Source organism: Trachurus japonicus, chromosome 17 (genome assembly GCF_045865225.1).
Source record: "Trachurus japonicus isolate A0001 chromosome 17, Traja_1.0".
Classification (NCBI taxonomy): Eukaryota; Metazoa; Chordata; class Actinopteri; order Carangiformes; family Carangidae; genus Trachurus; species Trachurus japonicus.
Window position 1 is genome coordinate 38,371,064 of NC_140923.1, and position 26,133 is coordinate 38,397,196.

The 26,133-nt window shown below is 42.3% G+C and overlaps 1 protein-coding gene across 2 annotated transcripts in view; it reads left to right on the forward strand.

Annotated features, from left to right (window-relative positions):
• The window catches only part of slc6a9 (solute carrier family 6 member 9), a 78,429-nt gene that overhangs the window by 6,997 nt on the left and 45,299 nt on the right, over positions 1 to 26,133 (forward strand). The window contains exons 1-2 of one of the 2 annotated variants that reach the window (XM_085806031.1): positions 5,945 to 6,082; positions 7,236 to 7,529. In XM_085806031.1, the coding sequence (XP_085662157.1) occupies positions 7,500 to 7,529 (30 nt within the window). In that variant the 5' untranslated portion in view covers positions 5,945 to 6,082; positions 7,236 to 7,499. Of the gene's footprint in view, positions 1 to 5,944; positions 6,083 to 7,235; positions 7,530 to 26,133 lie in introns of those variants that run through there. The other variant, XM_085806032.1, reaches the window with a different exon arrangement.

Sequence of the window (26,133 nt, forward strand, 5' to 3'; positions counted from 1 at the left end):
GATTATCAGCGCTTAAAGTCCCATAAAGTGAGATTCCCATACCGTTTCAATTACACAGCAGGTCTCGATTCTATATTAATACAGTGACAGTATCAAAGGCTCAGTCCACAGAGAAACGCACACAGGCTGTATTCAGAAACTGTGCCTTATAACGAGCTGCTAGGACTTTTGTAACTTTGTGATGTCACTACTGTACAGTCTGGATATCAAAACTTAAAAGATAAAAAACAAAAACTGTAAAACATGGCATCTTTAGGTATATTCCTTCTGTTCTGTATCATATACATACCTCCTATCATATTGTATGTAACTGTAACATCAGTGCCAAGTTACACATTCAAGCAAACTGACAGATTTGAGTTGCTCCATCCAGTATATTTTTTGCAAATGCAGAGATAGACCTAGAATTCCTCTGTGGTCCAAAAGCAAACTTGAATATGGCACCTAAACAAAAGAAGCATGACTCAGAAGACTTTCTGCCCATGTTGTCCATCTGTTGTTCCTGATGCAGTGATAGTTTCCAGTATACGCTGGGTATTTCTTTTGTATGGCATGTATTTGTAATTGCATGCTTGATTGTTATTGCCTCTGGTGATGTTTCTGGGCCAAGGTCTCTCCATTCACTTAAAAAGATAAGAGGCTGACCCCTTGGTTGTGCGTGTTTGTGTTGTAGCACCAGCTATTCATTGACTACCATCAGAATTATGCCTTTGAAAATGTATTTTTGCTGCTGTTTGGCTCAGAGATTTTAGCAGTTTTGTCTTGGCACAGGATTCAGAAGGAGGCCACAGTATTTTTCCCACTGGTATTTTTACAGCCATAGATAATGTGTTTCTCTGTTTTTGCAACACTTTTCTACCACAGCAGCCAAAATCATTTAAATGCCACTAATAAAAAAAACAAAAAAAACATGATTTGCGCACTTCATATTAAAATCCCATATCTTCTCATTCCCAATGTCATTGCCTCATTGTAAGAATTCTTGTTTTTTCAGCAGTCCACAGTGATGCTGGCGCTGTTTACTGGCTGTTGAACAAAGGCCTAAGAATAGTCATCACTGCTTCGAGTACCATCACAATTTCTTAGCAGTATTTACCTATCTGTGCACAGAGTAGGAAAGAAAGTCTATCATGACAAAACAGGGCTTGTGGAGTCCCAATCATCGCGCTGCATATTGACATCACTGATAATAGACACAGCCGCTTTGGAAACCCAACAATACAATGCAGTATGAACACAGATAGCAATAATAGATGGTATTTAGTCTTGAACTTGTGTGTCGTGCACCATGTTAGACCAGGCTAAAGGACCTCACACTGTGACACAGTGAATCTAGAGTGAAAGTGTGATTTAGTGAGTGAGTTAGTTACAACATTGGTCGGCGGACACAGTTTCGAATCAAGGCTTTTATTTTCATCAGCTGCAGACAGTAGCAGGCTTTTATTTGAGACAGGAAGCCCACCTTGATTTCTAATTCCCTTTGACGTTTTCGCCACATAGAGTCCAGTCAGTGAGAACAAATTGTAGGTGAGGTTCAATGCTTATTTGACCAATAACCCCCCCCCCGCCCCCCCACTAATTTCAGCAAAAGAGAGATTTCTGAGGACTTACCTACTATTTGTAACTGTTACTTGGCTTGAAGCTGGGAAATATTATAAAGTAACTTTAAAGAGTTTAAATATTCTTCATTACACAGTCAGACAAAGAGATTATAAAGGGAGATCATTTAGTTCAGTGGCTACTTTCCATAGAAATGGCCACCCAGCTAACATGACCTAAAGGCACTGATCAACTTACTAAAGAAACAAAGAACCTCAGAGTAACAGCTAAAGGCCCACCTCTGTTCATGAGTCATTTGCAAATTATGAAACGTGGTGTCCATGACAGGACATTATGGACATCACATGCCTGAAGTAAGTTAGTTAGTTAGTTTCACTCCTCACAACCATATCTACTTGATTACCAAATAATATCAGTAAGACATTTTGGAGTCAAGCCTCAGTCAGAGCACAGATCTTAATTATGCTTTGGAACAACCTTTTTATTGCCTTTATTTAAGGCTTTTATTTCCATGCTGCAATAAGCTTATTGTCACATTTCCAGTTGCTTGAGTTTATAATTTTTTAACTGGCCCACTGATGTGGCAGCTCACTCCTGATAGCCAGTCCAACTCAGGAATATTCTAGTGAAAACACCAAAACAAAAATCTGTAGTGGACTTCTTTTGTCAGTGCTTATCCCCCCTGTGATAAGATAACAGCCTGTTCATCTTTGTGGTGCCCCTCAATTTACCTGGTGCATTAGAGATGATTTTCTGTCAAATATTGAAGTCTAGAAATAATTGATTTGGCACTCCAGGATCAATGTCGCTATCCATGGTGCTGAAAAGAGAATTAAATCATGGCATGTTATATTAGAATTGAATTTGTGTTTTGTTCAAATTTATATCCTCAAATGATTTAACTCGCGTTTTTTTTGGTCTTTGTGTGAACTAATTTTCTTTTTGTATGTAATAGCTTCAACAAGGATCATTGTATCAGAATGATTTGAAAAATGCCAAGGAATATATTAGTTACGTTTGCTCTTTCTAGTATAAGTCACTGTTTTCATCCTGTCTACATAAGACAAGTTGTCTGACACTTATTGAACTCATTTAACCTGAGACACGAAGCCTTGGTGAGATGATATAAAGCAAGCTCTTTACTTCCTGTGGAGACACAGATGGCGCTGCACCACTCTGCTAGCATGCTGTACTACTATGACTTATGTGTAGACATGATGTGTAAGAGTCTTTTAGTCTACGCTCAAACAGAAGTCGTTTGTATATGTCCAATCACAACAGAGATCAAAGTGTTGATATCTGTCCTGAACAGCTACACACAGAGGTGGGAAAAGTTGGACGTGGTGATGTCATAGATAGGGGATAAAACAACATAATTAAATAGGTAGGGAGGCATAAGGGCACAAACTATTTCTCCTGGGAGACATTCATAGACTTTTATTTTTCTTCTTGAGTGTTTTGGCTGGACTTCAGCAGTCCTGTAATCATGAATGTCCCTGACTGAGTCACTGAGTGATGGAACTTCTACCACTGTTCAGCAGAGCACTAATCTGCAGTCCACTGAGCCACTATGGTTTTTTCCACCTGCTCAGAAACTGCAGAGAAGTGGAGGAGTGTTTTCAACACACTCAGCCTCACCTCTGTTATAGCAAATGAACTACTTTTCATCTAAAGTACAAATTATTATGGGAGGAAGCTGAGGAATAACTAAACATAAGACACACTGTGCAGAGAAAGCAAGAGAGACGGAGGGAGGGAAGTCATCGGTAAAAAGGCTTTGTGACCAACTCTACATAATGAACAGAGGGAGAGAGTTGTAATTCCCAGATGGAGGCTGCATGTGACAATAAGAGATTATCTGTCCATTATCTGTCCTGCTTATCTGTATAGGGTCACTGGGTGCTGGAGCCAAACCCAGCCGACGTAGGTGTGGGCAGGGTACACCCTGGATGAACAACTCACATTCACACCTACAGGCAATTATTTGTCATTGATGTGCATGTCTTTGGGCTGTGGAAGGAAACAGGGAGAACCTGAAAAAAAGTCCACACAAAGAAGCCCCAGGCCTGGGAAGTGAACCCAGAACCCCAATTTCAAGTAGATAGAGCTGCAGAGACCTTTGACTTTGATACATATATCAACTTTCTGGTAGAGCTAGAGGAAAATCATTAAATTTATTGTCAAGGAAACTTCCCAACTATATCCAATGAACAACATTTTTCAGTTTGGACCAAAGACCATGACGGACTGAGTGTCTCATTCCTGGAGCCACTCCTCCAGCATTAAATCCAATCAGCATCAGTACATTTTCATTATCCATCATTTAATTTTTTGTTTATTTACTAATGTTTTCATGATTAATTAGGGTATTCTATTCAATGTTTCTTTAATGGCTTTCATTATGATCTGACTCATAATTTAAAAAAGACTTAATTACACAAAGCAGCGTGGCGAAAATCTAATTACACTATTGATTAGTGCAGCAATTTGCTGAGAAAAAGTCAAACATATGTCAAAAATATCACATGATTTTTGCCTTCAGCCATGCAGACACAGAAAGTATGCATTATCTTGGTGGTTATCTTGGTTCATTATCTAAGGTGCACCTTTTTGAGGACCTTCATTATTGCATTTTATGTTATAGATATTTACATTGTAATGAAAATACATAATGTATAAATTCAGTAATGTGTGTTATCCAATTACCACACAGTTACCGAGGTGGCAGTGTAGAATATAACGTACATTGTCCACATTCCACTGAGGGAGGAACGGCCTGGTAAACAGGACTCAGTGTGACCCCTCCACTGTGGAACAGGTTACTATACCAATGCATTTCAAGCTAAAATAGCTTGCACCGACATTTAAAGGTAATGAACCAACTCCTAAAACCATAGGGATTATGGCAATGGGCCAATTTGCCAAAATGTTGAACTATCCCTTTACAGACTTTGTTGGTAACAGACTCTTTTTGTACACATGCTAATTTGTCTGACCTACCACTTAACTTCTACTGTAGCCCGTAGAAGTTGCTTTTGCTGTAATGCTGTCTTTAATGTGTTAGCTAATTACTTTAATTGTTGGCACTGTTCACATTCAGAAACACTGAGGTGCAGATAACTCGGGGCACATTTCTGTCAGCTCTGTTCTTTGATGTCCAGCAACAAGCGCACTGAACACATCAAAGCCAGGCGTAATGGCTGTGTTTCTGTGCCTCATGACTTAACCTGTGGCATTTGAAGTAAATATTAAAATAAAACCCTTACAGGAGAGGTTGATGCTGGCTGGTGATCCACTGGACCTGGTTACACAGTAAAGCATTCAAAAGTAACATGAATGCATGATTATTTCATTAATCAAAGTCATACCTAGTGTTCTATTGACAGGGTCGTTCCACAGAGGTGAGATCTGAGAGTGCACAGCCTGAAGGACTCAACGTGAACCTCAGGATGCAGCTATAGTTTATCTGAGGAGCACAACAGCCAGTTTTGAGCAGAAAACATTTTGTTTGACCATTAGAGAGAGAGAGAGATTTGAGGGACTCACACAATCTGAAGGTGAACTGAGGAATAATTCTCTCAAATTGAAGCATCAACATCCATATTTACCGAGGCTGAGGGTGATGCAAGAAAAGGCTTTGGAAATTTTTTGAAAATTACATTCTCAACCCACTTCCTGTCGTCCTCGGCTGAGTCTTACAGGGTCAGGACCGGTATGTGTGTTCCATCCGCACACTCTCCCTGTACTGAGGGAATTGCTTTTCATTTTCACAGGTGCAGTGGCCTCACTCACGCCTGAGTCATCCACTACCAAAACCTTTTTTCCAAAGCTGCTTCACCTCCTGAGCCTGTCTCATCCTGCCAATGGCTGACACTTTTAACGGTTTAGTTATAGATAGGGCTACATGTAACTAAGTTTTCCATTTTTTTAAATTAAGAAGCATCGGAATAAAGTTTGAAACCGACAGATATTCAGTTTCAAATCATATTTAAAAAGAAAAACTACTAAAGTTGACACATGTAAGAAGCTGGAACCGGAGAAAATAGTGATATAATGTCTGAAACGATGAATCAATAACCAAATATTGACCTGAAAGCACAGGTAGTCAAGCAAACAAGAGCCCCAAAAGTCAAGGCCGCTTTTCTAGAAATAAATAATTTATTTTAACTCATCATTCAGTGGAGGATTATGTCAGTGTCAGGAACATCCAATGGGACTTCATAGTGGCTCTGAATGGAAGTTAAAAGTTTTGTCATCATAGGAACATCCTCCACAGGAGCCGACAGTCGGGGGGAGTTTGATGTAACCTCAGACTGCCACTCCTCCTGGGACTGCCCAATAGGCTCGGCTCAGATCTTCCCTTGTGTACATACATTAGTGGAGTCAACCAGTGGGATGGAGCCAGAGCACTGTGGTCTCAGTCTGCACACCAGTTAGTTTCTCACCGCTCAGCTGCTTCTCTTCTCTGATGTAGAAGCTGGTGACTGCCGTTATATTTTCTTCAGACATCGTGTTGTGGATGGTAAGGTTCAGTTTTGAACTGCTTGTTGTCATATGTATGTTTTTTTTTTTCAATGTGCAGTGCGCTGTGTATGATGGATGTCCCGGGGCAGTTTCAGGTCCCTGTAGGCTCCTGTATGTGAAAGTGGGGGTTGTGTGCATATGTGTGTAACTTTGAATAGTGGCTATATTTGGCCACTCTCCCTCTCTCTTTGCTGGTGGGCTTTCAGTCCACTGTCTATGATTTTTATTCATTAGGTCAGTGATGGAGTCAGATGCTGCAGACAAACTGGGTTTGACTCCCTCCGCATGACACTTTATAGGACTGTAATGTGAGAAGTGAGGCTTTGTTAAGTTAAACCTGAACTCCAGTTTACCAGAGCCAAACATGTTGCGTAATCCTTTAAAAAAAAAAGAATAGCAGCCTGTATTTTAATAATCACTTAAAATGTCTCTTTTTGTATTTTCACACATTTACACCAAGAGATTAATCACTTAATTGAAAGAAGTAATCATGAATTAGAGATCTTCAGTAACATTCTCATCTCCACTGACTCTTTGAAAAATAATGTGTGCATTGGTTTAACATTCACATCACATGAATTTTTACAGGTTCGGTCCATCGCAGGTGAAATATTTCCTGGTTCTAGTCAAAATCTCTTCACCAAACTTGAATATTTGAGGTCCGTGTGAACATTAGACACTCTCCTCTCTCAATCAGAAGTATTTTCTGCCAGTTTCTGATAAATCCTGCCCGTTTCTGAGTGTTTTTTCCCTCAGCTTTGGCTTTCACACAGCAGTAGTCAATGGGCAGTCTAAACGTTCCCCTAACAGTTAATCTCTTTACACAAAAGGGCACTTTGTTATGGCAGCTGCTTTGCTACAAAATGCAAATCTGTTACTACTTGTTTTCTAAATTCTTCCTCTGCGTCTTTTCCTACAGATGCGTTAACGTTTTATCTCCACCTCAGAGTTCGTTGAACTCGCTGATGCAAACTGTTGATTTAGTGTTTTGAATTTTTAACCTCCAAACAGGTCATGTATAAAGACTCAGAAATTGTTTTGAACGTGGCCCAAGGGACAAGTAACTAAAAAGTGTTGCCTTGCACCCTCCTCCTCCTCCCCCCCCACCCCCCTCCACCCCCCTCTCTGCCTGTCACATGTTCTTTTCACAGCATAGAAAAGTTTCTGGATTAGGGCAGAATTAACACAAAGCGGCGACGCCACTCCAGCTACACTCGTGCACAACAACGTCGACGAGGCAAGAGAGGAGGGGAACGGAGACGGAGAGAGAGAGCGACGCGACGGGGGCGAAGACGCTCGAGCCACCTCGGAAAACTTCATCAAACTCTTGAGAGCGAGAGGCGGACGAGTCCATCCCAGAGAGAGAGAGAGAGAGAGAGACGGCAGCAGAGAGGCAGCCGGCAAGGTCCTGAAGGATGGAAGAGAAGCAGTTTGCTGGGATCCTGGTGAGTTTTCACTTTTGTTCACACACAAACACTTGGAAACTCCAGTTTCACACACCGCACACACACACACACAAGTGAATAAAGACAGGAGGATGTCTAACAATGGATGCAGCCACATCTCTAAATCCCCAGCTGCGGGACCACCAGTCGAGCCCCCCTCCCCACTCCCTTCTCCTCCGTTTACTGTCACTGTTCTCCACTGTCACTCACAGGCTTCTCTTTTCTTTCGTTTATGCATATGTGCTCACAGTTTTCTGATTCAATTTAGTTTTTAAAATCATTTTTATGAGACTTAAGAAGGTTTTGTGAATCTGGCCCCTAGTGTGTTTTTAGGAAACCTTTAAGACATTTTTTTTTTCTTAACTTCAGTCTTAAGAAGAAAAAAGAGAAGAAGTCAGAGCCTGTTAACTGTTAGTTAGCATGTTAGTTAACTGTTAGTTAGTTAACATGTTAAATTATTGTAAGTTCTTTTTTTGTACATTAATTTCATCCACCATAACCCTCAAGCTCCTGCCTCGAAAAGTTTCTGCATCTCTTTTTGTCCTTCTCCATGGTTAGTGAGTGACTGACGGTTAAGACGCAAACTACAGTATACTATATAGCCTATATGTTGTTTGTTGGCAAGTGTAGTGCAATGCAGTGACGTATTTTAAGAAGTTCTTCAGTAAGAAAAACAAGAAATTCGTAAGAAATTTTTAACTTCAAATTTAACCTTATAATCCATCCCCTACAGGTGGCTTTGTATGCCTCCCATGTGGTAGCAAAGGATTCAACGGATTCACTATTGACTGTTCTTAAGACAATATTGAGGAATTGCACTTAAGAACTTTCTTATGCACTTCTTAATTTTAGACATTCTTTAAGATCTTTCTTAAGAACATATTAGTGAATCCGACCCCAGGTCTTGATGTTGCTTATCTTCAGTCAGCGATAACCCTGCAGCTTCCTTCTTCATATCGGTGTTTGCGTGCAGCAGACCGGGCCGTCGTCACCTGCTGATCGCCATGCCGACGCAAAGCATGAATCGTCAACTAAACCCCCCCCCTCAAAGTTTTGCCTTTTGCTCTCAGCGATAGAAACCTCCCTCTCACACTCTCCATGCGTCTGCTCTTTGCAGCTCCGGTGGCAGTAAACATGTCTTCAGTGTTTTTTTGGCCGCTGATAAAAGATGAGGCCAAGAGGTAAATGTGTCAGTGTCGGGCCTCTGCTGTTGGTGAAGCTTTAAATAGAGGTTTGGCATCATTGGCAGTCAGATCACCTCTCTCTCTCTCTCTCTCTCTCTCCTCTCTCTCTCTTCTTCCCTTCAGTCCAAGTCCTTCAGTCCGTCTTGAGACACTGATAAACACAGACTCGCAGCTCAAACACTCCTCTGACATTCTCGCTCATTTGAAGCTTCTCTTTCTTCCCTGATGACATTTTTTTTCCTGTGTCGTTTCCTTTTGAGATGCATATCCACCTTAAAATGCACATGCGTTATCTGGACTTAAGAGAGGGAGAGGGAGTGTGTGTGTGTGGTGGGGGGTGGGAGTGTTATCAGTCTTGCCTTCTCACACTGCACACTGTCTCACTCTTGCAACATTTGAAGGTGATTGAAGGATGGAGATTATGTACGTGCGTGTGTGTGTGTGTGTGTGTTTGAGTGAAATGTCCAGCTCTGTGACGTCCGGTCAATCTTAAAGGTACATTGTGTAGGAATTACTCCCATCTAGCGTTGCGGTTGTATATCGCAAGCAACTCAATCGCTTTTTCATGCTGCATTCACATGAAATTGGGCAGCCGGCAGACGGACGACAGCCGCTGCACGTAACGGCATAAACAACCTTCTATGTAAACAAGTGGTCTGTCAGCATGAGGCAAAACAATACACATGACAATACATGTATGTTGTTAGGGGTGTAACGGTACACAAAAGTCACGGTTCGGTACGTACCTCGGTTCAGGGGTCACGGTTCGGTACGGTTTCGGTACAACAGACACTAATTGAATGTAAAACTAAAATCTGTCTTGTGTTATAAAAGTTAAAAGAAAAAAGAATACAAAATAAAACAAGTGCATTAGGAGTGTTATAATGCCATTCATTAATTCTAGAGGAAAAAAAAACGTGCACTTGACAACTGGCAACTATTATTCGAATTATTAAATTATTATTATTAAAAACATATTATTAAAAAAACAAAACAATAAACTGACATCAATGTTGGTTTACACAGTTAAATTAGACTAGCAGTTACTTTGGTGATGTTTCTGGTCCTGCCTGTGTTCATAAAACATATTAGGCAGCTACACGCACATCCCCCAAAAAACTGAAGACTAGGTGCTGGACCACCAAGAAAGACACAGGTAAGGAAAAAAGGAGACCGCACACTAGTTAAAAGCTCCCGTGACAGTTTAATGTCACTCACGTTTCGGGCGTCAGCCCTTCATCAGACAAAATGTGTCTGATTATATATAGTGTGCGGTCTCCTTTTCTCCTCACCTGTCTGTGTTCATGTCAAGAGGCTTAAAAGCTGCGGGATAAGTTGTTGCACACAACTTGTCTTTTTACTTGCACCAGTGATTGACATATCGGGTTGAACATGCGCTACGTGTTTGATGCGTTTCTAGCGACGCACCGCGCATCCGTGAAACATCACCGACGGACTTTGTCCGGTGGACCAGTCGCGAGCATGGATGTATTATGGTCGCGAGCCGCCGCCGTTTGTTTCATTGAGAAGCCACAGTGACATGAATGAAGCAGACAGCTCTCCTCCTCTAACTTCACTCTCTCATCACTTCTCTTCTTCGTCTGCTATGACGGCTGCAGGCAGCTTCGAGGCTCATTACCGCCACCTGGATTCGAGTGAGGACTTGACTTTTTTTTTTTTTTTTTAATATTCATTCAGACGTATTCGTCGTGTGACTGTGTGCACCGAACCGTGACCCCCGTACCGTGACGGCACGGGACGAATACATATACCGTTACACCCCTATATGTTGTCATGACGATGTCGTATTGTTTACCTGACCCACGTTTTACCGGCTTTCTCTCGACTTCTGTGACTAAAATGACATCTGGTTTGTTACCGACGGCTGTCTGCCCGACTGCACGTGAATGCAGCATCAGTGTAACGCTCCATTCCTCCTCACTGCGTTACCGCGGTGACTTTTCACAGACGCCACCTCGACGTACAAACGTAAAAACATGGCGACACGACATGGCAGCCAGCACCGAGCTTACCCGCTCCATGTAGATATGAATGATATGAACGAAATTCAGAGCTTACCGGAACACTTCAGTTTGTTGATGGGGTGATTACTGATTAATGAAAAACATACTTTTGAACGAAATAATCAATTTTCGTGAATAGATAACAGGAGAAGTTACACAATGTCCCTTTAAGCACAGTCAGACTCTGCAGTATAGTTGCATCTGTGGTATTCAAAAGCAATGACATGACTTGAATCAGTGGTTGGTGTGAAGTTGCTGTATGTTAACCACCATTCACATGCTCTGTCAGGAGAGTTCCAGTTGAGTGTAGTGTAGTGACTGCTGTGACTCCTCAGTCCACTAGAGGCACACAGACCAAGTATTTCAACGTGTTGCTGTGTGGATTCATGTCGTTCTTTGCATCTGAAAGCACCTTCCTACATAGTAAGTAATAAATATACAGTGAACTGAGAAGGAAAACACAATTTTGTTCAATATCTATTTCTAAGTGTCAGTCATTAAAGTTCTGGTACCAGTTGCACAAAACAAGTTTTCTCCTTCAGGCTTCTTTAAAATATTTGATCTGTTCACTCTTAAACTTCAGAGTGAGTTAAGTGAAGATTTTCCTTAGTGTGAGTTTAAAATGTCTTTCTCCTTATCTTATCTGTTATTCTTAAGAAATACCTTAAAGTCAGATTAGTTGTTGGACAAAACATTTAGCTGCTAAAAACCAATAAAGGCACTTTATTTTACTGACCAATTTATGTTGATAAATGAATGAAAATGAAGTTTATGAAGTTGAGTGAGAAGTCTGAATGGCCTTAATAATAAGGAATTGAGTCTACATTATTATTATTATTATTATTATTGTGATATTGAATGTTGCCACCTTCACAAAAATGATAATATGAGCTACAGTAAACACTAAGCTAAGCAAAAATGAATCCTACCCATCACACTTTAGTAATAAAAAAAATTCTAGTGAGTCAAAAGTCTATAGCAACCAATGTTCGCGAGGTCCCGATAAGCATAGGCCTGTTACAAATGCTTATGGCCTGAATCAACAGTCCCCATGGAAACAGTAAGATTTTAATTTCAATTTTTAAACAGTAAACTTCACATAACTTTTTCCAGAGCTAAGGAACCCTTTTAAGATTAGATTAGATTTAGATTATATGCAGCACCCTAGTAAATGTATAAGGTGAAATCAAACATTTGATGTGATACTTGAGTTGAAAGCGTAAGGTGTTTTGATTATCCAGCCTCTGTTCTGTAGTTAGAAATAAAAATAACAAAGTTCTGGTCAGTTTTAAAGTGGGTCTCATCTTAAAAAGCTACATAAGAGTGTTCACATCACATCATACCAGGCTACATAGCTTCACTGTAGGGAAAAGGCAACATTTCTGTGCATCACTGCGTCATTACTCTGAGAGGCACATCAGTCCCTCTCTCTTGGCCAGAGCCCCCCTCTTATCACCAATATAAATGATTGCTTATTTGATTTGGCTCAAGGCTCCTGGGCAGTCGGCGACGGCTGTTTGCTCACAAAATCTCAAATGTTTTGCTTCCTCTCCAACACTAACTCACTCCTGGTTTGGAGTCAGTTTGCTTGATTGGGCATTTGAAATGTCATTTTAAAAAGCACACTTTAAAAAGGCATTCGTTAGATGGAAAAAATACATTTAATTGATTAATAGTTCAACATTACACCCAGACGCAGACACTAAACGCTGTGCTCCTTTCTCTCTGAGCGACTCAACGAAGCGTCATCAAAGTGTCAGTGTTTTTCCTCAGAAAGTAGGGCAGATGTTGGACTGTAACCCACATGTCTTATCTATGAAGGTAAACATGGCACGGAACTGCAGGAAGATTGTACAACAACTCCAGCAGTGTACAACCGCTCACTTCGCCCTCTTGTGATTGGTCGGTTCCGATGGCTGGGCCTGTTGTTTTCAGCAGTGGTAGACGGTGATGTCAGTTGAGACATCAACAAAGAGTGAGAGTCTTTGTGTGTGTGTGTGTGTGTGTGTGTGTGTGAGTGAGAGAATTACAGACAGGCGTTGCTCTCCCATCGCCAACTGTCACCTCTCTTTGAGCTCTTTTTTTCCTCTTTCTCCTCATCCATCTTTTCATTTTCAAAAGTGTTGGTGAATTTCTAATATGTTCTCTCCTCGTTTATTTCACATTTCATCCTCTCATCTCAAACGGTTAAACTTGCCCTTTCTTCTTGTGTTTTCTCAACACTGTGCAACCCCCCCCCCCTCCCAAGTCCCTGCCCTTTCTTTACACCGTGATTCACTTTATTTACGGTGGCCCAGATGGTTGGTGGACGGACACGTCGCCGTAAATTTCGTGACACACAAGGCGCTCGCTTCCTGCTACCGCTTTGGCTCAGGCTGGTAGCCTTCTGCCGGGACCCTTTCTGTCCAACCTCAGTTCCTTTGCTCGTTCACAACGTTCAAAGGGGGGGGGGGGGGGCCCGTCCCCTCAATCTTCCTGCGTTGTCTTTGACCGCCCTGGAAGCCGCCACTTCCACTGAGCGGATGAGCAGATGGTGCCCTGGCACAAGCTTTTACTGGACGGATAGATGTCTCTTTGTTGTTACTCCTTAGTTACGTCCCCGGCCACTTGTTGTCTTTAAAATGTCTGCTGTTTGGGGACGTATGTATGGGGATGTGAGAGGGGGGAGGAGGCGGAGGAGGAGCTGGCCTGAGTCTTGGCTTATTTGTGCTGTATTCATATGTCTGGCTGTGCACACCACTGCTGCCCCTCCATCACTATTAAAGCCAAATGGAGGGAGAGGTCACCACAGACTGGCTCCTCATCAAAGTCCAGTGTTGGCAAAACTTTTCCATCCACAGTTTGTTGGACGTTTAGGCTCAGACGTGATAATTAAGCAGTGAAATGTCACTTCAGCCCTTTTTGGTTTGTTTTACACATTCCTGCAGTTACTGTCAACATTGCAACTCAGTCTCACTCAGACTTTAGTTAGGCAACAAATTCACAATTCCTTAAAGGACAATTCCGGTCGAATTCAACACGGGGGTGTATTTTCATATCATTTTAGGTCTAAAAGAATGAATCTGAAGATTTTCAGTTTAATCGCTCCTGTTTTGCGGTAGTTGCGTCTGTCCGCGCATCGCCACGGCAGCAATGAATGGGAGTGGATGTAAGTTCCGCTGTTTAGGCTGTTTCCAGCCCTCAAAGCCGCAATTTTTTTCCACAGACAGAGTCAGATGGCTACTCAAACATGCACCGAGAAGTTTATTTACTTCAAGCAAGTCGACATGTTTGTAAAAGTCGATCTAATTCAAAGTCTCCCGGAGTCTCGCGCGAGCCCGAAGTTGCAGTGCTGGTGTATTCAGGCGCAGTCGGAGCTACCGCTTGTGTCATAAACACAGGAATATCAACTCTTTACTTGCTTGAAGTGTACATTTTTTTCCACAGACAGTGTCAGGTGGCTACTCAAACATGCGCCGAGAAGTTTTTTTTACTTGAAGCAAGTAAAGAGTTGATATTCCTGTGTTTATGACACAACGGTAGCTTTTCCCACTGCTCCTGAACACACCGCGCACGGCAACTGGGTCTCGCGCGAGACTCCGGGAGACTTTGAATTAGATCTAGTTTTACAAACATGTCGGCTTGCTTGAAGTAAATAAACTTCTCGGTGCATGTTTGAGTAGCCATCTGACGCTGTCTGTGGAAAAAAATTGCGGCTTTGAGGGCTGTAAACAGCCTAAACAGCGGAACTTACATCCACTCCCATTCATTGCTGCCGTGGCGATGCGCGGACATACGCAGCTACCGCAAAACAGGAGCGATTAAACTGAAAATCTTCAGATTCATTCTTTTAGACCTAAAATGATATGAAAATACACCCCCGTGTTGAATTCGACCGGAATTGTCCTTTAATTCTCATTTGATTGTTGTAAAACACTGACACACTGTTGGTTTTCAAAAAAACAACAACATTTGACCAGATTGGACAACTTTTTCCCGTTCTTCTTCTTATCAGCCGGAGTACTGATGAAGCGAAAAACAGATGTGTCCCACTTTATTTGGCACAGCTTGTTTTTCAAGCACCACACTAGGAATACAATGGAGGTCGTGGTTCACAACCTGTCAGGCTCAGCTGAGATTTTGGATGTGTGTGGGGGGGTTCTTCCCTCTTACAAACAGTATCTGACAGTGATCGCACAAACCAGACAGCAGAGTTTAACTTTGGCCTTTTATCCAGTTCCTCCTCGCACAATCAAGATGAATCAGTGACAGTTGATATCTGTCATTTTCACTCACTCTCACCAACTCTCCTCACAGCTTGGTAAAATGTCACTGGCATTTCTCACAGTTTTATTGTTCACTAACGTTACAGCACAGACCTGTAGCAGTGACAGGCTGAAGTGACACAGTAGGGTTCAGCAGACAGGACCAGTCTCTCTGTATTGATTAATCTGACAATTTGTCACTTTTATTTAATCAGTTGGACAATAATAAGAGAAATCCGACCAGCATTCAGACCCTGAGCCGATGTCTTCAGAGGTCTGGTTCCCCCTGCAGTTTTAAATCTCAGAATAATCAATTTGGATAATAATATAAAACAAAGCTGCATTCAGGTTACTGAATTATTAATCAGTAATCAGAATGGTGATTATTTTTCTATCATTTAAATTATACATAAATACTTGTTTATCAATCACCTTCACTCATCTACCCACTGTATAATTGATAATAGATAGATACATAGATTATATACACATTTACAGTGTGATTCATGTCTGTGAAACTGATAATAGGGACAAGCAGAGTGGGTTCAAACTAAATCAACAAAATCTTTTTTTTTTTTTTTTGGAAAACTTCGTTGCAAAAAATAAATCAATAAATAAATAAATAATGGAACTTGGCTAGAATTGAAGATGTGCCCCATATATGCAAATAGTCAATTTTGTATATGACAGCAACAGCAACAGCTATTTTGTTATTACTCCGGAATGTGGCTGTGATTGCCCCACAGTTTGTGTACCCCCCCTGAGTGGGGAGCGTTTGTGTGTGTGTGTGTGTGTGTGTGTGTGTGTGTGTGGGTGGGTGGATGTGGGAGAGAATGAGTGTGTCACTCAGCGTGTGTGTGTGTGTGCATGGCATTTCCCAGGGGTTGTGTGGCTAATGTGTGCTGTAGGCTGTGAAGTGGAAACTAAATGGAAAGAAATAGTGGAACCCACAGCCACAACCTCCCCAAGGTCAGGACACACACACACACACACACACACACACACACACACACACGTACCACCCACGCACACACAACGCATACACGTACGCATTAGTATACTACATAAACACGTTTTAGATTTCTGCACAAGTGCTCCCAGATACGTTCAGCCTCACAAACACACACTGCAAATGAATTCAAACGCACACAGACAAACAGAAGTCGTTACTAAAGCACAGAAGTATTCTCTTAACTTTTGCTCCATTATATCCAAAATTAAAAAATAATAAAAACACAATCTGTTAAGTGACCTCAGGCTACAAGACTGTGACTTTAGCTCCAAACTGTGCAGCCTGAACTTCAGTCACAGGGGATGTGTGGAGGCTTTTTTTTTTTTTTTTTTTTTTTTTTTTTTAAAGTTTCCCTTTGTTTGTCATCACTTTAAAAATGTTCAGGCCGGTGAATGACTCCAAATATTGTTTTTCATAGTTTCTGCCCTCTGGAGCTGTGAACTGCCATGATGTGAGCTCACTCATCACAGGTGAAATGAGACCGTTCCTCTGCATCTCTCTCTCTCTCTTTCTGTCCTTATGTAAGAAACATATTGAGTTGCCAGTCAGCCAGTTTAGTTAACAGCAGTGCTCAGCAACCGTGTTGACTGCCTCTGGGGCGAGCGGCCAACAAACAGATGTGAACCGAGAGAGAGAGAGAGAGAGAGAGAGAGAGCTGTGAGGGCAGGTGGGTGGGGGAGAAGAGGCAGAGTCAGACATGATTTCTGTTTCTGATTTCACCCCCTGACTGACTGACTGACTGAATGAAAGGATACAACAAACAAAAAAAAAAAGAAAGAAAAATCCAAGCGGCCGTATGAGGCGCAGGCAGTGCCCAACGTCAGCTTAACGGCAGCCACTGTGGCGAACGCACAATTGAGGGACAAGGGGCCACAAATGCCAAACACGTCCACTGCTGGGCACTCTTTAAAAGGTAACCCACCACTAACCAACCCCCCGTGTACGCTCACAAACACAACACACACATACACAGCAAAGAAGGAGAGACAAAAAAAAGGAGTCCATTGTGTTTCTGAGCTTTAGATTTCATTTGGAACGAGCGCTCAGGCTGAAAATTTAGTTTTTCTGATTTTCTTCCTCTCCCCTTCTCTCTTTGGTTTAATGGGTCTCCCTCCCTCCAACAACACAAAAAAGACAGGCCAGTTAGAAAAAGGGGGACTTCACACTCTTCCTCTCTCGTCCTCTGGAGTCAGTGAAATTATGGACAGGGCTCTGACATTGTGTCCACACAACGGAGCTCTTAAATCTCCCCCGGCTTCCTTTGGTATTATCATCATTTTCAACGGTTTCCAATTGAACTCCTTTCAAAGGCCCTTTCAGAACCATATTTAGGTAATTTGTTGCGCTTGAACCCAACCTGCTCCCTGGCTCTGGATGTGTATGTGAGGGTTGAATGGCAGCTATAAGCCTGGGACGAGGGGGGGTCTGCGTTTCTCAGGGTCGGACAGCCCTCTGCTGCTCACTCACACACCTCCCCTGTGTTATTTATCACTATGTTTCCTCCTCTCTGTGTTTCCTCCTCCTCCGGCGCTGCTTTCAGATGTGGGAACTGTATCTTAACCGCTTTCAAAACATCATGGAGAGGTTTCTTGTGGACTGGGGTCAGACATGGCGGGGCTGTGACAGATGCAGGTGCAGCACTGTTGGAGGACAGCTGTTATTTGGAAAATAATGTTCGAGCAGCAAATCACAGGCAGTCAGTGATGAAATGTAACGCCATTAGACTTTTTTTTTTTATGTTGCCTGTTTATCCTCACAGCTTGATTGTCAATCATGTGCAGCGCTGGGAGGAGGCTCGGCCTCATTCCACTAACCACACTGGTCGTTTTCTGTCATGTCCCACTTTACGTTTCCTCCTGAGTTTTATCATTCAGCAGATACGACATAAAATTCTGTCGCCTCACTGTTTCCATCGGGGGGAGTGGGGGGTAAATTAGCAGCTGGTAACAACGTGACTTAATTTCCTCTTACTTACTTCTATGTGTACAACATAAAAACAACCTTAAAGCTGCATCTTTGTCACATGGAACAGTGGGACCTACTGTGAACAACAGTCTGACGTCACTCTTGTAGAAATTATGTCAGGCATAAAATGCGTGTTCACACTCCCAGCAGACACAGACCAACCTTATCACTAATATATAAAACTATCTTTATGTCAACCTGATGAATTTAAGCCCAACTGCAACTTTTTAAAGGGACAACGAGGAGTTTTGGAAAGAAAAGTGTTTTCACACTACATTTCCCATGAGCCTCCGTGCGCATGGTGAAATTCCTGGACCGGCGCAAGACAGACGAAAGCGAAAACATTTGCCAAGAATGTTTTTATTGATCAAGAATGAAAGTCGGAGGCTTGAAGACGATCAGATACCGTCGTAGTTCGGACCATAGACGGCAATTCGGTGGCGTTATTCCCATGACCCGCCGGGCAGCGTCCGCAAAACAGAAAGTAGGAAATGCTAGGTGGCTCGCCCAGCATTTCCACAATTAATAATAATAACAAAATAACGAAAAAGACAAAACTATATATTTATCGAAAATGGAGCCATTAACAAGTGTGGGTAAATTCATCCACATTTTTTATTTTACACCTTTGTGTTGTGGCTGGAAAACACTGTGAAAGACTGTTGACTCGTTGACCCCTTTACCTATAATAGTAATAGTAATAATAAAGACTTTGTTAATAATAATAAACATTTGATCCACTGTTTATATAAAATATTGATAATCACAGCTCTGAAAATATGTTCAACGCAAAAGAAAAAAAGGTTAAAGCAGAAGTAAGCGATTCGGTCGTTTGGGCTAATGCTGCGTTCCAGGCAGGCTTTTGAAACCGTAAATTACAGCTTCAAGTCACGACTTACGACTTTGTAGCGTTCCAGGCAACCCGCAACTCTTGTTTTTCCGACCTGTTGCACCTGTTTTACCTGTGAAAGTGCACTATAACGGCCACTCGTAACTTCCGACCCGTGAACTCGTACCAGATCGAACTGGTACAACTTCACAGGTCGGAAAAACACGAGTTACGGGCTGCCTTGAACGCACCATAACTTCTTGTCAGCCGATGTAGTTAGCAGCCCCCGCCCTCGTCATGGATCTATTGGTCCTCGTCCCTACGTCACCACATTCACGCGCATCCCTTGGCTGCACACACAGCCCTTCATGCCGTTCTCTCTCCTCATTGGATAAAACTTGTAGGATACAAGAAAAGTTTTCTCCTCGGTTTACAGCAGAGCAGAGTGACTGAGAGACCCGTGTTTCAGACCAAACACTCTATGTAAGTGATTGCTGTCGGAAGATATAACTATTTAAGACTTATATTAACACAAAAATACCGCTTACTTCTGCTTTAAAGTGTCTCGTTCACAGTTCTTTGTGTCAGAATTACAAAAGAAAATCAAGAATGCTTTTTGACATTAAGCAGAGAATTTTAAAGATATTTAAAAAGTTCATGTTTTTAATCATTCCATTTTTTTTAATTCAGTAATGTGAATATAAAGTAATTGACATCAATGGGGCAACAGAACAACCAGTGTTGGTCTTTCTATGCACGATACTGACATCTTAGAGGTCCTGGTGTGAAAGGGGCTTTTGCTCCTGAACATTCTGCTCCCACTTCACCCAGAGAGGAGAGACCCCCCACCCACGAACCAGCACCACCGCCACCACATTCTAGTATCTGACCTGAATCTAACTTTTAGAGAGAAGTGGACAAACACTTGAAGGTAGTAGTAGCTGCTCTGTCCAATCACATAACATGATAGAGTTGTCATGGAAATGGAAATATTTAGATCTCAGTGGTTTGGACCTGAAGGTGCGGAAGTTGAACTTTGGAAGTAAATTGTAGAAAGTATCATGAGGTCATTTGCAGACACGTGTGTTGTGTTTGTTTATGCATGTTGTTGCTCTTTAAATGGACATGTGAGCCTGTTGTGTGATGCTGCCGTGCAGGATTTTGGGGCCCTTCATCTTCTTCTGCCTTTGCGGTGGTCGATCTTGAAGCACTGGCCCCTCGGACCGTGTTCGGTCTCTGTGATGAAGACATGTTTCATATCTCTATCTGTCTCTCTGCCTGCCGCGCTCTCTCTCTCTCTCTCTCTCTCTCTCTCTGGTCGCATTTCAAGCGCGACAGTGACTTCTGCCACGTGAGGCCAACTTCAGTCACATGTTCCTCACTTTCATCCCCAGCAATGGTCCCATATGTTTGTCAAAATGTGTATGTTGTGTGCTTTTTCCGGCCCGATTTGTTCCCATGCCTTCTCTCCAATGAGCCCCGTTCTCCCCGGGGGTCCGAGCCGAAGCCTCACGCTATTTATACAGACCGAACAGCTGGGGCCCTCCCAGCCAAAGCAGTGAGGGATGAGGGGGTCGGGGGATGGGTAGAGGAATTATCATGGAAACTTCAGGTTAAACCAAGCGTTGGAAATGTCTCTCTGTTCCATCTTTTTTTTTTTTTTTCACTCTCTTGTCTTCCTCTCCATCATTTGTCTCTCTCCCCTGGGTGTCCACAGAGTGGCCAGCTCAGGTCAGCCGGACTGCTGCACAAACAGCCCTCACTCCTTTTGAGTCTCATCTCCCCTTCAATCCCTCCTTTATCGCTCTGTCCACTCCTGCTCTTTATTCTGCCGCTAATGTTTTCTCCCAGTTTTTCCCTTTCAGAATCACACTTTCTTCCCCGTTTCCAGTTAAAGAGCTCGCTGTTTTGGACCGAACATGAAAGGGCGATTTTCCCTCCAACTGCGCTTCAACACATTTTGTTCTTTTGTTGCGTCGGACAAAGCCGACCTGCTGTTGCAAAACTGAGCTTTTTGTGTTCCTTCTCTTTTCTTCTGCTCCGCGGCTCCTGCGGTGCTTGTCCTATTGTGAACCATCAACCCTGTGAAGTTCAGTCCGTGCTGCTTCTTCCCCTTCATGTACTCCGTTCTGTCTTCCTTTCATTTCTCTTATCATATCTTCTCGGGACCTCTCTACCCTCCACGCTGAGCTTTTTCCTCACATGAACCGCTCAGGAGGGGAGAGAGAGTCGGGCTTATCGATGCCTCCTTCAGTTCGAGGCCCCTCTCACAGTCAGACGTCCCATCATAGGCATGCTGGGCTAACGAGAGGAGAAGACATATTAACCTAATTGCTGTAAGGGACAGATATATAGATCGAAGCGGATGTAATAAGCCCAGATGCGACTGTTGACTCCCTGTGAGATTAGCCTTTCAGTGTGAGAGCAGGTTGATTTATGGATATTAAAAGACAAGAAGTCATGCAGAGGCTGACAGCTTTATATATCTTTTTAAGATTTCACATTTAGATACTAAGTTAAAGCCCAAATTGCCACTTTTATAGCATCTTAATGTCAAAGTCATATAGATTGCCTGAGTGAAAGTGACAAATAAAAGAGGATTTCATCGTATAGGCCTTCAATATCCACTGACGCCTAAATTTGCAGGCAAATCTTAAACCCAACAGATAATAGACGGTTATTAACATCAAACAGCTCCTCTCCCTCTCTAATATTTTAAACTTTATTACTGCCAGTTTGGACAAAGCAGTGTTTTCACAATTCTCCTTAGTTGAGGGAGTTACCCTTGATAAGGTTTCCTCCCGTATTGCTCATCCTTGTATGGTTGCGGGGGCTTTGAGCCAGTCCCAGCTGATGATATTGAGAAATGCTGGGGATCACCTGGGACAGGCTACAAGTCTATCACAGCGCCACATGGGAGAGAACCCACGAATACACAGGGAGAATGTGGACAAGCTCCACACGGGTATAGGCCTCAGGTCACGGGGTCAAAGCCAAAACCTTGTTGCTGTGAGGCGACCATCAATCATTTAGGAAAAAAGAAAGTTATGGTATTTGCATTTGCTGCAGTCAAGAGGCTTTTAGTGTTGTGTATTCAATGGTTGTGGCTAGTTCCTCTCATCAGGGTCTAGACTTTGTTCTGTGTGTGAATTCTCAAAGTCTGATTGATGTCATTTACAAGCAAGATGAGAATTTTTTGAAGAGAATTTTTTTTTTTTTTTGCCGAAAAAGACAAAGTTCAGCAGCAAAAGGCGTCATCCCTTTCTGTTTTGACTTGGTTGCTAAGTTCAGGTGTGGGGGGAAAATGTGTTTGCTTGACCTCAGCTTTTGGAGTTGGTCTTGTGTCTGTGTGTGTGTACTCACTTCAAAGTGGACTCAAGTTGCACAAGCTCCTTATTTGTTTGACAATTGTGTTTGAACTGGTTTGGACTGGTTTGGGTTAAAAATTGGCACTGGGTTTGTCCTGGATGGACGTCCAGGAAAAACAATTTGCCTCCTATAGACATAACACAGACATGTGTCAATTCACACCAGTTAGCATCGTCACTGTAGGAGAAATAAATCAACATGCACAAATGGATATATCAGGGAACTGACAGTCAGGAAGCAACTTTGTGAACAGTTCTAAAGTTTTCTAACATCTCACTGAATATTAATTGTGTTTCATTGGCATTTTGGATCACAAAACTGTCTCAGCCCATAAAAGAAAAGCACAGCAGAGATATCTGCCACCAGTCTGCAGTGATATTTGGATGTATTTGTCAACACAGATAAGAATGCTTTGAGCAAAGAGAGAAAAACGCATGAGAAAAAAGATCAAACCCCCAATCTGCTGCATTTCAGGAGTCACCTGCTCCAAAAAATATTTCCAATAGACACCTTGATACTTTCTCCTGCATGCTCTCACAACTCCACTTTTTATAACTGTGAACTCCCATCTGTTACCTAGACACTATTATGTTGTTGGAGTGCAGGTAAAAGTGCCAACAAGAAACTACTTTCCTTTCTTGAATGTACTGTAATTTTCTATTTAGAGTTAAACAAACAAAAAAAAAATTTACTGTTGGGGGAGTAAATCCAGCAGATGACCACTAAAAGGCTTCATCCAGATGATCTCTTATGCTGGTTATGTATAAGGCTTTATAAAGAGGAAGCAGACAACAAAGTTAGTAACACATGTATTTCATTGTTCTGCTTTCACCATTGGTACCAAAGGCCGATAAGACTCAATCAGGGTCAATGTCAGTGTTTCCAGGGGTCTCCACTTCTGTCCACCCGGGCTACAGTCAGCAGTGTTTTCAATAGTCTCTGTGGAATAAATGCAGTAGCGTGGACATAGAGGAGGGGATGCAAATGGCAGGGCCTTCCATCCACCAATTTTAATGCACATTTTGAATTTGTGCTTCAGGTGGAAACTGAAAATGCGCATCAACTCTCAAATGTGCATCACATTTTTTTGCGCAAGGAGAAGGAGGAAAATTTGCTGTATCGATAAAGATAAATGCACTTTATTGCTATGGAAACGGATAAGCAACGAAAGAAGTTGTGTGTGCAAATGACGACGTATAGCACAGATTTGTATGGTATAGGATTTACCGTACAAACTGGATGGAAACATCCAAAATGGAAGCCAACACATTTCACAACACCTTTTACCTTATTGCCATGTCCTGTTGACAGTTACGGATTTGCATACAGCCATTCCCTACAGTCCATCATAGTTTACCATGGTAGTAAACTCAATGACTCAACATTATTTCTTCTTTACTTTAAGTAGAGCTGTGGCTGTGGCAACAAGGGCCAGTTGCTTTGCATATTCTCAGTGCTGATGCTGCAGTTGCACACACACCCAGAGTGTTCTGAGATCAGCTGGTCAGTTGCGTCTACATTTGGGTTGTGTTCAATGACAGTTTTTTATTTGCCTTATCTGTGTTTGTACACACACCAAACTGCCTCTTGTTTACAGCTTAAAGTCAAGCTGCAAGCCTGTATTATTACCTGCTTGATTTAAAAGTTATTCAATGTGAGACCCAAACTACATTAATTTTTCAAATTACTGCATATTTGTTACGGCCATCAGTGAGGATATTGGAGCTAGAGCATGAAGCCAAAGTGGAAAAGGAAGCCTCCCTGATCTTATACTGTGTCTTTTTATTTCTCATTCCGCCTTTGAACGTCAGTGAGGGTCTGTTCATCTGTTGTTCGTGTTGAATGTTCAGTGACGGAGTTTAGGATCAATGTCTGTGTTTGGCCTCAAGCTCACATGTAATGGATGTTGGCATGTGTTTGAATTAAACAGAGAAGCCTTGAGGACAGAGGAGATCCACTGTGACCTTATCAGTGCTCTGCTCCCTGCCCTCCTCGCTCTTTGTCTCTCTTGAACATTGATGGTGGCTTGTCCATTTTTTACAAGCGAAAGCAAATGGCAACCACACTAAGACTTGTTTCTGGTCATCTTATAGTCACAGTAAGGCATGGCAGTGAGAAATCTCCTCCTCTTCCTGCTTTTCAGTTTGAAATCTGTAATCTGGTGAGGAGCAGGACAGACGGCATTTACTGTGCTGAGTCGAAAGAAAACTATTTCAACCTCAGGTCCATTTACCTGCTTGGTTTGGAGCTTTGTGTTGTATGGTGTTTATGATGTCTTAACCTAACTTAACATACCATCATCAAAGCACCAAATGAGGGAATATCTTTTGGAAGAATGTTGACATCGAATCTGTTCTGACCAAACATCTTATCAAGAACTAAAGAGGTCTTTGGACAAAGTTAGGCTGGCTGTTTCCCCATTACAAGTCTTTATGCTAGGCTAAATTAGCCGTCACTTGGCTAAATAGTCTGGTGTCGATTTTACCATCCAACTCTCAGCATGAAAGCCAGTAAATACACAGTCCTCATGGTCACTCAAAGACCAGAAGATATGAATTAATCAAACTGACCCAAGCCTTACTAAATTCTAACAAGGTTAGCTCTTATAATTAACTAGTAGCTATAGCTATGGAAACCAAAACTATCTTTTGGACCAGGTTGTAAACATGTTGATCCCTGTTGTAAATTTGGGGAAACCTGAACATTTTAACACGTGGAGATTGACTCACTGTCTCAGGTGGTCATTTGAAGAAACTGTGTTTTTTTGCAGCTTCTTTGTTTGCCTCATGTTGCAGCCGCAGAGGTTGGCAGTAATGTTGTACTCAAAATACTTCCATACTCTCACGCAGACACTCAAATGCTTCAGTGTCCTGATTATCAGCGCAGCCCGGCTGGTGGGCGTTCCCCCTATTCTTTTTACTGATTAGCTATAGTTTACTGATGAACAGGCAGCAGGCCGGGCTGATTGTGAATTTGAAGAGGGAGCTGCGTAGCACCACAAGGCCAAACTATTCAAAACTCTCCGCTGGGCTAACATTATGAATTTTAATATCTGAAAGGTCAGGAACACTTCAGGTGAATACTTTCACCCACATTTAAATAAAAGTTTGAATTTCAAATAAAAACTGACATCCTTGACACTGATAAATTCCCTTTGTTAATATTGCGAGTTAATCACGAAATAGAGACTTCATAATGGCTGCAGAACAATCCAAACAATCATTTCATCAGTAATTTGACCATCAGTCAAATCATTAGCTCACACATGAGCATTAGGCGAGAGAGAGAGAGGTGGCCACGGTAACAGCATCATTTTCAGATAACGCCTCTCTGAAGAGGGAGTTTTTGAAAAAGCACACAAAGCCAAAGAGCTGTGATAAAGCAGATGCCGTCGTTATTAATCCATACGCAGTTGTTCTAAATAGATGTAAATCCAACCCAAAACAAATCCAGCCAGTCCCTCAGGACCATTAGAGGAGATCTCTCAGAAATAAATACATAATTCATTTCTGTCCTGCTGCACTTAATAAAGCAGCCTGTCAGTGCAAAGACGTACTCGTGTGCTGTGCTGTGGGTGGATGTGGAGGTGCTCTCAGGAGCAGGGTGTGAGAACGATTGAGGAGCATCAGCAGGCTCCCAGCGCCGCTGAATATGCACCGAAAGTCCTCAGCGCCGCGGACACGTTTTTGTTATTCTCTCTCGCAGGCCATTTCGCCACTGTAGCAAGCGTGCACAAAGAAACAAGTGAGCAATTTAACAAGTTGGTGTTATTTTCAGCGGCAGCATCTGCGTTTCTCTAATTAGAGTTAAATGACCTAACATAATAGGGCAATTAGTTAACGAAACAAGTCTGCCCCCCTCCACCCCCCCTCCACAAGCAGCCAGCTGCAGCCACAACATTTATTTTAAGATCTGTTTGTCCCCACCAAATTCATACTGAGTTTGCACTGACTGTCCCCACATTTCGTGCCTAAATG